At 43.4% G+C, this 15,131-nt stretch overlaps 2 protein-coding genes across 2 annotated transcripts in view; one reads left to right on the plus strand and one right to left on the minus strand.

Annotated features, from left to right (window-relative positions):
• Positions 1-15,131, minus strand: part of COL4A1 (collagen type IV alpha 1 chain) — a gene marked incomplete at its 5' end in the record, with an annotated part of 385,843 nt that overhangs the window by 345,746 nt on the left and 24,966 nt on the right. The window lies entirely within an intron of this gene.
• FNDC3A (fibronectin type III domain containing 3A) overlaps positions 1-15,131 on the plus strand; it is a 50,353-nt gene that overhangs the window by 22,805 nt on the left and 12,417 nt on the right. Inside the window, exons 8-16 of the mRNA XM_056856616.1 lie at positions 3,406-3,465; positions 4,184-4,322; positions 7,017-7,070; positions 7,207-7,325; positions 9,225-9,399; positions 10,619-10,705; positions 11,251-11,389; positions 12,323-12,391; positions 14,575-14,693. Coding sequence (XP_056712594.1) covers positions 3,406-3,465; positions 4,184-4,322; positions 7,017-7,070; positions 7,207-7,325; positions 9,225-9,399; positions 10,619-10,705; positions 11,251-11,389; positions 12,323-12,391; positions 14,575-14,693 — 961 coding nt within the window. The remainder of the gene's footprint in view (positions 1-3,405; positions 3,466-4,183; positions 4,323-7,016; positions 7,071-7,206; positions 7,326-9,224; positions 9,400-10,618; positions 10,706-11,250; positions 11,390-12,322; positions 12,392-14,574; positions 14,694-15,131) is intronic.

A 15,131-nucleotide genomic window follows, 5' to 3' on the forward strand; every position in this document is an offset into this window, starting at 1 on the left:
TAGATCATTTATACAGTACCCCACCTCTCCATACATCTGTTCAAGGAAACTTAAAAAATATATATTAGAAGATGCACATTTTAAAACATTTAAAAAAAACTTTATCTGAGCTCTATTTGGGTTTGGCTCTTCCAACAGTGTCATACATTCTCAGTTGTTTTCAGGATCCTTCAGGAAATGAACCAATGTAAGAAGAACCCTGCTGGATCATACCAGTGGTCTATCTAGTCCAATAATCCTGTTTCACACAGTGGCCAACCACTTCCAGCGTGAGAGCCAGCGTGGTGTAGTGGTTAAGAGCGGTGGTTCGAAGCGGTGGAGTCTGATCTGGAGAACCGGGTTTGATTCCCCACTCCTCCACATGAGCGGCGGAGGCTAATCTGGTGAACTGGATTTGTTTCCCCGCTCCTACACATGAAGCCAGCTGGGTGACCTTGGGATAGTCACACTTTCTCAGCCCCACCTACCTCACAGGGTGTCTGTTGTGGGGAGGGGAAGGTGATTGTAAGCCAGTTTGAGTCTCGCTTAAGCAGTAGAGAAAGTCGGCATATAAAAACCAACTCTTCTTCTTCTTCTTCTTCTTCTTCTTCTTCTTCTTCTTCTTCTTCTTCTAACAGGGCATAAAGGTGAAGGCTATGATGCTTTCTCCTAGCTGCTAGCACTAGTATTCAGAGGTTGTACAGTTCTACACACAAACATTCAGTCACTTTCTGAACAGCACAATGCATAGGAAATAACTGACAGTTTCCTGAAATATAATTTTTAAAAATTTCCTTCATATTAATTACATAATATTAGATCTTTGGAAGGGATCCTAGCTCTGGGGCAGAATGCATTTTAATGAGTGTTACAATTGCACCCCTTCTTTATGAATAAGAAAGAGTTTTGTGGCACCTCAAAGATTAACAGAGTTACTGTAGCATCGATAATTTTTGAATAAATAGTTGCATGCTGAATTAGAGTTTAACAAAAAAAAAGGTTTTATTTATTAACCAGCTTAAACAGCTGTTGTGAATGGTCTTTGTGCTTATCTCGTACTTTTGAGTTTGGCACGGAAATGTCACCAACTATATGTGCATTTCACGGCTTTTTAACCACCCTGCTCACGTTTCCTTCCCTTTATATCCATGTGTGTGGCTACATGCACCTAAAAAGACACATGAACAGATGAAGCTGCCTTATACTGAATCAAACCCTTAGTCCAACAAAGTCAGTATTATCTACTCAGACCGGCAGCGGCTCTCCAGGGTCTCAGGCAGAGGTCTTTGACATCACGTACTCGCCTAGTCCCTTTAACTGGAGATGCTGGGGATTGAACCTGGGACCTTCTGCATGCCAAGCAGAGGCTCTGCCACAGAGCCACAGCCCCTCCCCTCTACTTGTGAAACTGATGTTACAATACATCTGTGGCACAAGACTTCCTTTTGGTTGTCCTATAACAGACTAACCCCACAGCCACTCCTCTGAATTGTGTCCTGATTTGCATTTAGCATCGAAGCTTATGGGAGAATAGTTTGTGCTGGGGTTGGAGTATCAGCAAATTCGTTTAAAATAGTTTATTTTATGCCAGGTGGGGTGTTGTGTGTGTGTGTGTGTGTTTTTGCATGCTACTGTAATATAAGTGATTAACAATTGTGTGGGAAGTGTATCACTATACTCTTCATGGCTTCAAATCAGAGTGAAATATACCATTAGGGAAAGACGTTTTGTGAAGCTGCTGTCTTTCTCTTTAGTCCTCATAGATTCCTGTATAGCACAAAAGACGGGGGAATCGAGGGATGTTTGGAGTGTGGTTTCTCAAGGACAGCAGGAAGATAAATGTAGAGGAGGAATCCAGAATTGGCCCGACAGTGGAAGGGGGAGAAGGAGCAGTCAGTCCTTTGTTATGCTGCCCCGCTTCATGAGAACACCCTCCACCACATTCCCCACAGTTGCTGTGGGAAGAGAAATTATGTCAATAAAATTCTCCATGACAGATTCTACCTCGGAGGTTCTTTTCTGAGGCAATCATGTTTCCGGTTCAAACGTTGCTCAATTTACACATGCACCAGAGATTCCACACAGGTGGTTTGGAACGGTTCTGAGTTCCAAAATAGAGACCGAAATAACGAGGAGCGGTGCAAACCGTTTTAATCTAAGGAGCAACTCCAACAAGTTCATGCAAGCTCTCAACCAACTGAACTGCCTATTTGAACATGTGAGCTTAGAGAAGGTCTTCAAATTAACACACTAGACTAATGTAAGGGAATATCTTGAAATTATAAATTCTATTACAACTGGTGGCACAGGGTAATCCAGTTTTTCACCATAGTGAGGTGTGGTTTTCCTTTCCCACTAGAAAGGCAGCAGGAAAAGATGGCCAGTGTGGTGTAGTGGTTAAGAGCAGTGGTTTGGAGCAATGGACTCTAATCTGGAGAACCGGGTTTGATTCCCCGCTTCTCCACATGAGCGGCGGACGCTAATCTGGTGAACCGGATTGGTTTCCCCACTTCTCTACATGAAGCCAGCTGGGTTTCCTTGGGCTAGTCACAGCTCTCTTACACCTCTCTCAGTCCCACCTACCTCACAGGGTGTCTGTTGTGGGGAAGGGAAGGTGACTGTAAACTGGTTTGATTCTTCCTTAAGTGGTAGAGAAAATCAGCATATAAAAACCAACTCCTCCTCCTCCTCCTCCTCCTCCTCTTCTTCTTCTTCTTCTTCTGAATTGCACCCCCCCCACCCACTCTGTCGTCATACCACCATTATGATTCTCTGTCTGCCTTATTTTGATTATTAGTGTATGCAGTAGCACTGCTCAGTAACAACACAAAACTTGAATCCTTTGTAATGCTAATGGCTGGAAGGTACTGGGTGTCCCATTGTGGTAATCAACAATTAAAAGACTAATTGGCTTCCCACTGCTTGGGGGAAGGGGAGAGAGCACTTCAGGAACTTTTCGGATGCTAGTTGAGACAGCAGAGAAAATCACTGGCCACTTGAATTGTCTTAATGTAGCAACAGTGCTTTGACTTTGCCCTGACGGATTAAAAACCAAAACCAAAAAAAAAGCCCCTCCATTTTGTTGGTGTCAGCCGTGACATCAAGGCAGTTCGCTGTGAAAACGCAGAGGAAGAGGGCAAAGACGGATGTGTGCACGCCAAGCTGGTGTAAATAAATGCTGTATCTTTGTTTCTGTTCTACTGTCTGATGCAGAATACCAGAGATAAAGCTTAATGGAAATTGTACAGCTGTGGTTGAAATAAGGAGAGAACTATTTTCATTATAGGAATGCAAAAGACCCAGTAAACATTGTTTTCAAAGGAAAATATGTGCTGCTTGTGAAACTTATTGCAGCGATAATATTAACACCACAATTTTCAGTGTGTGTTTCTGTACCTATTAAATAAAGCTGTTCTTTGTTTTCAGGGGTGAAAAAAATAATTTCACCATAAATGATCTTATGCCAGCAACAGATTATTACGCAAGGTAAATAATTGTCCCTGTATATAAAATGCATGTACTGAAGATCTCTGTTTATAGCAGTATAAATAAAAGTGGTCAGATGTGATTTCAAAGGGCTTATGATTTGCAGTATTCTTCTTCCTTATGCAAAACAAAATAACTTTGTTCAATTAATATTGCTGTATTTAGAACATTATGGGCATAGCAGGAGCAGGACAAAACCTTTAGAATTTGTAGGTGACTTATAATAACAAAGAGCTTGCCCCATTCCTTCTGCGCAGATCCTGTTGATGTTCTTGGTTTTCCACTGGGCAAAGTGGAGGGTCGAGATGCTGTCATGGACTGCTAGGGTTACCTAGTCCCTCTTTGCCACTGGCAGGAGGTTTTTGGGGTGGAGCCTGAGGAGGGGGGTTGGGGAGGGGAGGGACTATGCCAAAGTGGCCATTTTCTCCAGGTGAACTGATCTCTATCGGCTGGGGATCAGTTGTAATAGCAGGAGATCTCCAGCCACCACCTGGAGGTTGGCAATCCTATGGACAGCCCTAGAAGCACCTGTCACTGTCCTCAATGTTACGATTTCCAACAGGAAGTTTAGTTTTCCTGCTTTTGTGTGTGTTTTAGGAAACAGAGGAAAGCAAAACAGATAGAAATTTCCAGTTTTCCTCAGTTTTTAAAATAAAGTTTACATGCAATGTGTAATTAGTTTTTTTTTTTAATAATAGAACTATTTTTGCTGCCCTAGAGTTTTAGCACAATGCAACTGCATAAAAGGAACTCCTTCTGAAGCAGAAAGTTTTACGACAATGAGTTGTGAACCTGATACTCCAAATTCCCCAAGGATCATTCATCGGACCAAAAATTCTCTTACTTTACAATGGAAGGTAAGTGTTTTTTTAATCTAGTCTAGAAGTAGGTTTCTAATTATATCCTCTTCCTGTGCTTTAAATACTGGCTTCAGCTAAGCTTACAACTTCCTCTAATTTGGAGCAAAAGTTAATTTACCAGATCTAAAAATTTACTAATTGTTTATACAGATGGATAGCCACAGATATTTCTCTTGTTAAACTAGGGTTGCCAACTCCAGGTTGGGAAATACCTAGAGATTTGGGGGTAGAGCCTGGGGAGGGCGTGGTTTGGGGACAGGAGAGAGTTCTGCAAGGATCTGAGTCTACCCTCCATAGCAGACACTTTCTCCGGGGGAACTGATCTCTGTAGTCTGGAGACCAGTTGTAATACCACAGGGATCTCCAGGACCCAGCTGGAAGGTGGCACCCCTAAGGGCTTACTTCTGACACAAATACAAAACTATGGTTTATTTTATCCATGGTTAGCCTACGAAAGCAGGATTCAGCTTGTAGATGACCACACATATCCTGGTTTGCTGCAACAAATGCTGGTTTCATGGTATTTGCTCTGTAGCCAGGGAAGGTGGGGCCAGGAACAAGCCAGGATGTCCTCACATCACACCAAACCATAGTTAAGACCAATCACGGCTAACAAACCAACCTCAAACCATGGTTTTAGATCCTGGTTGGATGGACTCTAACTTACCATAGGGGAGCCATCTGCATTCAGACTAACCACAATGGCTGTGGGTGATATCTCAGCTAAGCTCTTGTAATATTTTAGAAGATTTTAATTTAAAATCGAATGTTTGTGGATTCTTCCTGACAGTTTCTTAAAAACATGAGCCCAGACAGACTCTGAATACAAGTGAATTCTCTCTCCCTTATAGCTTCAGTGACTAGCCTGGGGCAATGGTGCACAGTATGGTGTCTTGGCACAGTCCTATACCTACAACACTATAATTGCAGGATCAGTATTGAGGAACAAACATGTACCTATAAAATTCAGTGGCAATGACGTGTCTACATTGCCATCAATGGGCGAATTATTTTTGTACTAACACGAAAGAATTTCTAAATTGTCAATGGGATTTTTAATTTTGCTTTTGGCTATTAGCAAAAGAGTCTGTCAAAGGTTCGGTGGTCAAAACAACATTTCACTAATATTGGTAGCCCTGCCTATTGTTTATAATACAGTATTTGCCGAAGAGTTAACAAACCCCTGCCAAATCAGCTTATCGTTTTGCAAAATAACATATTTTATGCTTCCTTTTAATAAACCCTGGGCTATACATTCCATTTTTACAGGGCGAGGCAATTCTGGGAAGAAGTCACATCTGAGAGGCAAACAAAGGGCCTTGTTCCCATGCCCACTTTTAACTTGGAAAACTCACCATGAGGTGACTTTTCCCTGCAATTTTGGTGTAGTGAAGCAATCTTGTGAATTCTCCACCACATGATGAGATTTCAGCTTAGCCACATCTTAGAGGTAAGGGCACTATGTCCTGGAGAAACCATCTCCTGGGGGTGATGCTCCACCATGTGACAAGATCGCAATTTGCCAAATCCTGAGGCATTCGGCAATTTGCATTCTCACTATGTGGCAGAGCATTCACAAGACCAATTCACTGTGCCAGAACTGTGAGGTAAAGCCACCTTGAGGTGACTTCTTCACATCAAAATGGTTGTGTGAATCGGGATAAAGAAAGAGTTCGCTGAGGTTGCCTTTTTTTTAATTGATTCCTTAAATATCTGGTCTTAATGAGTTCTGCAGTTTGGGTTTTACTGTCTGAAAATGGATAAAAGTATATGCTCTATGTATTTGTCAGGGGAAAACGGGAGAATTTGAACCATAAAGGATAATTAAGTTTAAACGCACAGTGCTCAGGTAAATAAAAAGATAGATTGTCATAACGTGGAGTTTTTTTTTCTTTTCATTAACGACTTCTGGTAATATTACATTTCTGTTGGTTTCAAACAAAGCAGCCGAATTGCTCTGTAGTGTCAGTACAAATGGGGTTTGTTTATTTATTTACTTCATTTATTGTCCGCCTTTCTCATTGAGATTCAAGGTGGATTACTGAATCCAGATAGGGTTGAGTCTAGGGTTGCCAACCTCCAGGTACTAGCTGGAGTTCTCCTGCTATTACAACTGCTCTCCAGCCGATAGAGATCAGTTCACCTGGAGAAAATAGCCGCTTTGGCAATTGGACTCTATGGCAATTGGACTCCCCAAACCCTGCCCTCCTCAGGCTCTGCCCCAAAAACCTCCCACCAGTGGCAACCCTAGTTGAATCTGAAGGTGCCATTCCACATGCGTAGCAGCAGTTACGCTGGTGTAAAGGCACTTTTGTTGGTGGAAGAGAGAGGGAGTGATTTCTACTGATTCTATCGATTCCCACGACCCATTGCGGGTCTAGGCTTGCCAGTCCTCTGGCAACATCGCTTGTGTGGCTACCTCACTTCCAGGGGAAAAAAGGCAGAAGTGAAATAGGATAGCTCTAGGAGTCGCTGAAAACTCTACAGTTTTACCATAGACCAGTATAAGAGGCCATACTAAGGAGTGGACAGATTGTAGAAGGTGTTCTGTTGCTAAAATGAGACCGCCTGCTTGTCCCTTGTAAGCCGCTTTGAACTTCTCCCAAGGGAGAGATGGGTATGTGAAATTTAACTTGAGGGCAACGCATTGAACACTCTGCAAGTGACCTTTCTCTCCTTTTTTTGTTTCAGGCACCTTGCGACAATGGTTCTAAAATAAACAATTATCTTTTAGAATGGGACAAGGTAAGCACACTTAAAATATTTGGTAAATAGCACGTCTTTGCAAGTGGCAACATATGTTTTTAAGTTTTTGCCAGCAAACATGAATCAACAGTCATTTCTTAGGAAGGTGGTACTGTAACTCTGTTATTCCTTTTAGGGAAATGGAGAGTTTGAACAGTGTTATTATGGTCAACAGAAGCAGTACAAGATCACAAATCTGTCCCCAGCAACGGGATTCACATTTAGGCTTGCAGCCAAGAATGACATGGGCATGAGGTAAAGTGTTGTTGATAAATAAGTATTCTGTAATGTGCATTTTTAAATGAGATCATAACAATATACATTTGCATTAAAGCAAGATAATATGCTTACTTGGGGGGGGGGAGATCTATTTCAACACCAAAATCTGGACATTAGAATTAAGGGAAGGGTTGCATATTTTTGCATGGCTGCTATAATTCTGCCAAGTTTTTTTATTATTACAATTGCATGTGTGGTTTATTTTGAGATAATTAAACAAACAGGGAGACTGGCTGTAGATTTCCTCCTAAGTAACAAAAGAGCCATCTAATATCACAGCAATAAATCTTGAATGGTATCTTTCCCTGTTAGAACCCGCCCCACAAGGATGCAGCCTAGATTAAATGTAGGCCTGTTATTATTATTATTATTATTATTATTATTATTATTATTATTATTATTATTATTATTATTGGAGAATTGTCAGTGCTAGTTTCTTTTTACTAAATTGAATAATTTTATTAAATAAAGCCCCTATTTAAATAATGGATTGGGAATAGAACTGATGCCCTGTGTCCTCCTTAATGGTGCCTTTGTGAATACACCAAAGTCAGTATTCCAAGGCTACTTTTAATGTTTTGCATAGAATGGGCTGTTCACAGTGAAGGTCCTGGCCTTTGCTTTCCCTCCTCATCTATAGGTCATCTATGGATTTCCCATTTTCTGTCTCCAGACCATAGCTAGCAGAGTCAACATGACCTACAGCAGTGGCAGGATGGCAGGAGAAGCCCAATGCCCATGCCACGGGAGTCCCCAGAGGCTGCAGAAAGCCAGGGTGTGTCTCGTCATTGCAAAGGGATCTTTTAGGTAGGGTTGCCAACCTCCAGGTAGTAGCTGGAGATCTCCTGCTATTACAACTGATCTCCAGCCGAGAGAGACCAGTTCCCCTGAAGAAAATGGCTGCTTTGGCAATTGGACTCTATGTCTATGGCATTGAAGGCCCTCCCCTCCCCAAACCCTGCCTTCCTCAGGCTCTGCCCCTAAAACCTCCCGCCGGTTGCCAAGAGGGACCTGGCAACCCTACTTTTAGGGTACATTCAAATAACTTCCCCACTTCAAAATAACCACCTAGTAACACAGGGATGAGCCAGGCCAGCCTGATCTCAGAAGCTAAACAAGGTCGGCCCTGGTTAGTATTTGGATGGGAGATAGGGTTGCTGCAAATTGAGGGCTAGGCGACAGCAGCAGCACATTAACATCACTTCCGGAAGTGACATCATCATGTTGCCGATGACGTGGAGATGCTCTGGTATTTGGGGGAGCATTTCCTAGGTTGTCGGTGATGTGAGGACGTCACTTCCTCAATTTGTGGCTGTTAAGACCCCCTTCTCCACCGGTTGCCAGGGGGGTACCTGGCAACCCTAATGGGAGACCTCCAAGGAAGTCCAGGGTTGCTCCACAGAGGCAGGCACTGGGAAATCGCCCCTATTCATCTCTTGCCTTGAAAACATTATGGGGTCACCGTGAGTTGGCGGCGACTTGATGGTACTTGACACACACACACACAACATGGGGGCTACAGCTGCAAAAGCTGCTCCTTCTCTTTGTTCTTTGTGATTAATCCTATCAGTAACAGGCCTGTGTTCCAGTAGGCTGAGGTTGTAGAATCCTGGGGCCCAGGGCTTGAAGCGGGCTGCAGTTAGTATCCTGCTTCTCAGATAGGAACCTGTAACATCTTCCCCAAACTCCATTAGCAGAATGTGAGAAAGAGGCTAAAAGAAAAGGAATTGGGGTGGGGGGAGGAGAAGAAAGAAGGACAATATATGGAGCCTTCAGCAAAAATTCTAGGTATTTTACAGGTACATTTGAGTAGAAAATCTACACTGTAAGTCCTATTTAGCCTGTTTAGTTTATGTGCAATTTGTTTTTAAACAGTGGCTTTAGTGAAGAAGTCCTATATCATACCGCAGGAACTTCTCCGGCCACCCCTTCAAGTCCTCTGCTGCTTGAAGCTGGAGTGACTTGGCTATACTTGCAGTGGGCTAAACCCTCAGGAATGCCATCTGATGAAGAGCTCTCGTATATTTTGGAAATGGAAGATGAGGACTCGGTAAGTAGAGGGATAGGGTTGTTGGTCCATTGGTGCGAAAACAGCCTTCTTCACCTGAAATTAGTTAGGGTTAGGGTTGCCAACTCAGGGGAGGGAAATTCCTTGAGATTTGGGGGTGGAGCCTGGGGAGGGCAGGGTTTTGGAAGGGGAGGCCTGCAGCATAGTATAATGCCATAGAGCCCACCCTCCATTTTCTCAAGGGGAATTAATCTCTGTACTTTGGAGATCAATTGTAATTGCAGGAAATCTCCAGGCCTAGGGTTTCCAGCTCTGAGTTGGGAGATACCTGGAGATTTTGGGAGTGGAACCTGAGGAAGGCAGGGGTTTGGGAGGGGAGGGACTTCAGTGGGGTATAGTTCCATATAGTCCACCTTCCAAAGTGGCCACTTTCTCCAGGTGAACTGATCTTGCCTGGAGATCAGTTGTAATCCTAGGAGATATTTAGCCACCACCTGGAGATTGGCAACCCTATCCAGGCCCCACCTGGAGGCTGGCAACCTTGACTAGGTTTGGATCCTGTTGATGTTTTGCAGGCAAAAGAAGGGGGGGTCTTTTCACCCAATTGCCCTCCCCACTGCAGCTAGAGTTGTCAGCTCCGGGTTGGGAAATACCTGGAGATTTTGGGGGTGGAGCCTGAGGAGGTTGGCAACCCTAACTGCAGCTCTCTATCTTGCATGACTTTTTTTCTGCAAGGGTCCCCCAATCCCTGGCAGTGCTTTGGGGGGTGTCACATGGATCTGCAGGAGGAAGGGGAAAATGGGGTAATATCTGCTTCTGCCAGTGAAACATCCATCAGATCCAAGTTTTAGTTGTTGTTGGGGCCTCAAGCTCCACCCCCAAAATCTCCAGGTATTTCACCAAGGAAGGAAGTCCAGGGTCACTATGCAGAGGCAGGCAATAGCAAACTACCTCTCTTGCCATAAGTCAGTTGTGACTTGATGGCACTTTCTACCACCAAAGGAGTAGGATATCTGCCTTGATCTGGATGGCTCAGGCTAGCCTGATCTCATCAGAAGCTAAGGGGAGTCAGCCCTGGTTAGTAACTGGATAGGAGACCATTCCAAGATTGCTGTACAGAGGCAGGCAATGGCAAAACCACCTCTGAACGTCTCTTGCCTTGAAAACCCTACGGGGTCGCCATAAGTCAGCTGTGACTTGACGGCGCTTTTCATTACCACCACATGTCAGCTAAGCAAATGAATTTCCCCTCGTTTTACAGGGCTATGGTTTCCAGCCCAAATACAGTGGTGATGAACTGACTTGCACAGTGAAGAATCTTAAAAGAAGTACGAAGTATAAATTTAGGGTGAGGTTTTCATTTTGTAAATGCTTATTCATGAAACACGACACATTTCATCGTGTTGCGCCCATCGTTTAAAACAACAGTTGCAAAACTATACAATGGGTTGGTTCCAGCCCAAAATTTCTGCTTGTGCCCGAGCTCATGTGCAAGCGAAATGGAAGAAAAAGACCATGGTAGCAGCTTGCACTAAGTCAAATTTTCTGTATCCCCCATTTGTGTTTCTGCTTCTGTAAGATCTTGTGAAATGAATTTTTGGGGCACTGTATCTATAGGGAGGATAGCGCTTAGAGTTTCATGTGGATAGTCTTCATTTTCAAATAATTTGCAAAGAATATTCTGGCAACGATCAACACATGAAACAACTATACTTCTTGCACTCACAAAACTGCTTCTTGGAAGTCAGTAAAAAAAATTGGCATGTTTTTACAGACCAGCAGAGCAGTGATAAACAAAGGGTACGTTTTACTTTGGGGTGAAATGCTTGTTCTTTCTACTTATGTGTAGGAATATACAGAAGATGCTTTCAATCATGTTATCTGATTTTATAGGTCATTGCTACCAACTCAGAAGGTAAAAGCAATCCAAGCGATGCAGTAGACTTTACTACTAAGCCGGATAAACCCGGAGCACCTTCGAAACCAGCTGTCAAGGGGAAAATTCTTGCACAAGGCGTGGAAATAATTTGGGGTACAACTGTCAATTTCTCAGTGAGGCTTTGGTGTTGTGATGAACATGGCAATGTGAAGGCTAGCCTCTGGTCACACAGTTACTTCTGGAACCAGTGCTGTCATTCTGGATTGGCTATGATGGTGATAAGAGCAGCAAAAAAAATTAATGTTCAAAGCAGTTACAGAAAATGCGGCTTCTTTGTTTGGCTTTCAAGAGTTAGGCCCTTTATGCAGGGGTATTTCTATTTATAAAGAAAATTTATATTCCATTAATTCCGTTCCATAATTGGAGGATTAATTGTTAGGCAGCCCAATCCTAACGGGGGTGAGGGCGAAAGGGGATAGGGTCTGGCGTGACCCCAGCGCCAGCGTTAGTGCCGCTTGCACCGGATAAACTGGCACTAACACCAGCACTGGGACACTTATGCTGGCTCTGGAGAGCCGTGTGGAAGCGTGAGCTGGGGCGCTGGCGCTGCCTCGCCGGCAGCGTTTTCCAGGCACAAGGGTTCGCACAGGCATCAAAGGGGGTGTTCCTAGCGCATTCTTTCAGCCCAGAAACCTCCCTTTTTGGAGGCACTGAATTATGCTGGCAAAAAGGCAGGCATAGCCCCATGAAACTCAATGTTTTTTTATATATAAATCTTTTTATTAGTTTTCAGTATTAAGTGGGAATACAGGGGAAAAGAAAAGGGAAAAGAAAAACCTTCAGTTAAACAATATTTTGCATTAACAGAGGGAAATAAAAAATAAAAAATGCATAGACGTTTTTTTGTTTTGTTTTGTTTTGAAAGGCATTTTCAGCAAACTGTTCAGGGGGCAGCACAGCGGTTCTGTCCCTGGGCACGTCTCAACTACCCCCTTAGGATTGCACAGTTAGTTTTAATTGATAAAACTACAGCCCATGTCTGCATACTTTCCCTTATTTTTCTGCATTCTGTTGTTGTTTTGGCAGAGCCGCCCATGGACAATGGAGGAGCTCCAATCACTAAATATATTTTAGAAATTTCTGAAGGCTCAAATGGTAAGAAATAATACAGGAAGATTTGAAGTATGTCATGATAGATGGTTGTTCCGAGCTCTTTTCTCTTTACTTTTCCTAAAATATTCCTAATTTTGTTTCGGTAATAGTATGTGGAGAAAACCTATTTGCAGACTTACAGTGCAATCCTAAGCGCAGTGTCACCTTCTAAGTTGACTTCAGTAGGCCTAGAAGGGTATAACTCTGCCCCAATTCTCTATGCTCCCAATAATCGGGGCTGCGGGGCAGCATGGAATTACTGTAGAGCTGTGCTGCAGGCTTCTCCGAGGCCAGAGAAGATCCTTAGTGTTATGTATGCATGTGTGTGTAATTGCATCAGGGGAAACCCTGGACAGCGTGGAGTTCCCCAAGCCTCCTGAACGGTATGTTCCCATTGGCTACTGGGGTTTTCCCCCCCAATCACGGTTGTGGGGGGGAGTGGCCACAGGCGGCCAAGTAGGCATATAAGCAGGGGTCTGGTCACTGTTCTTGTTCATACAATAAAGCGGTTGTTGTTGGAACTCCGTCTCCACCCTCATGTGTTCCCCCACGCGGACTTAACACTTAGTACAGATCTATAGTAATTCCATACCGCCTTTGGCAGCAGGGATCTTAATGGGACTTAGGGCAGTAAACTTACTCTGAGGCCTCTGGTGTCGGAAACGTGGTGATATCATTTCCTGTGTGTACCAGAAGTGATGTCATCGCGTCCCTGATGACCACGGGGACGCTCTGGTATTTGGGCAAAACTCTATGTTAGAAGCCCTGAATAAACCTGTACAGTGGGATATTTGTCTCTTTTTCTGTGGGCCATTTTTTAAATTAAAACTGCCCACTTGGATCTGCTTTTGACCTTGTGCGGGGAGGGGGGAACGGGACACGATACACACATTCAACTTTCCCCCCCGTGAGGGTTTCAGTAGGGAAGATAGACTACAGGGGAAAAGACAAGCTCCATCTACTGTGAACTTCCATCTAATAGCTTCCCGTTGCAGCTTTGAGTAAAAGAAAAACACCTTAATGAAATCCTTCATGTAACTGAGCAACACGTTCACTATTATTGTACGTTTAGCATTTCAGCCTTTGACGGGTACTTCCGACTCCTGTCTGGTAAAATAGAATCAAGCAGGTTTATCAAAATTATAACATTTAAATGTGGCTTTGATGACATTGTAGGAAAAAAATTAAATATTGATTATTTGATTTAAAAAGTATTATTTAATTAAACTTCCTTCCCCACAGGCTGCCTTAAATATTATTTCCCATCATTTTTACTATAATCTTATTATCAAGACACTATGCATAATTAAGCTGCTGCATTACGTCAAATACTTGTGATTCTTTACCTCGGCTCATTGAAATAAATCTGTCTAGCATATCTGGCTTGTGAAACTATGGTGTAATTTCCAGATGCTCCCAAAAGTCCAGTAAGATCACACAGCATGGTCTGAAGGCACATGATACAGTAATTGTGCTAAGACAAAACGGGTCTGGGTCTGCTCATTTGATTGGATTCTATAGAACCATTTCTCTAATGACTGTACCCTCTCCTGGCGCATGTTTCCTTTCGCTGATGCATGAAGTTAAGGTAGAATATATCTGTGGGATTTAACCTAATGCCTAAATGGGCGCTGGCCCATGCGCACTGCCTTCAAGGTAGCTTTCCCGTTTGCCCACTTATAGCGAGAGTGAATTACCTCCAGGTAATTGTGGCCCTTGTTCACCAATGCTCACCGGTTCAGAGGGTGGAAACTGGGGCCAATTTGGGGTGGGGATTGTCCCGGGGAGAAAAATTAAGAAGAAAAATAAGATTTTGTCAACTTACAGGAAGTTCTGACCATAGAGTTCATGGAAATTCCTAGAAATACCAAGAAGTATGATTACCATCGAGTTTCTGGTGATTCCTAGAGCTACCATTGTCACTTCTGAGTAGCTCTAGGAATCACCAGGAACTCTGTGGTCAGAACTTCCTGTAAGTAAACGAGGCTTTATTTTTCTTTTTAATTTTTCTCCCAGGGTACTTCCCTCCCACAACCCTCCCACCAGTTGCCAGGTACTTCCTGGCAATCCAATTCTGTGGAACTGGAGACAATAAAAACAAATGCTTGTCTGGAGTTTCTGAGATACCCTCACTGATCACAGTGAATTGTTGAAAATTATACCTTGGTCACTATTAACTCTTCCAGGGAATCAATGGGACATGATATACAGTGGAACTGCTACAGAACATTCATGCGATCATCTGAATCCAGGCTGGTTTTACCGCTTACGGGTATCCTGCGTTGGAGGAGGAGGACAAAGTGTGGTAAAGTTAATATTTCATGTGACTTACACTTTAAGGGAGCCTGTTTCATTTCTAACAGTGCCATCCACAGCAAAGCGGCACCCTTATGTGCCCATTTACTTGAGTGAATTTACAGGGGTGCAGCTCTGCTTAGGATGACACTGTAAGTCCCAACTACGTGTCACATTGATCCCGTGGTCACCACGGGGACTTGCAGCTATACAGAAGCCGCGGGTTCCCTGTGGGAACTCAATTCTAAAGTGCTGCAGGGCTCTGATCCAAATTGGATCCCTGCAGCACTTTAGAATTGAATCCCTGAGGGGATCCCTTGTTCAATGTAACATGTAGTTTGGGCCTAAGGTATTCTAGTGTTGCTGTTCAGACAGGGCCATACTACATGGTCTGCAGCAGGAATGCTTTTGGATTTCTCTAGTCAAAATTCTCCTCACTAAGGTGTTC

This window comes from Euleptes europaea, chromosome 10 (assembly GCF_029931775.1).
Source record: "Euleptes europaea isolate rEulEur1 chromosome 10, rEulEur1.hap1, whole genome shotgun sequence".
Lineage (NCBI taxonomy): Eukaryota > Metazoa > Chordata > Lepidosauria > Squamata > Sphaerodactylidae > Euleptes > Euleptes europaea.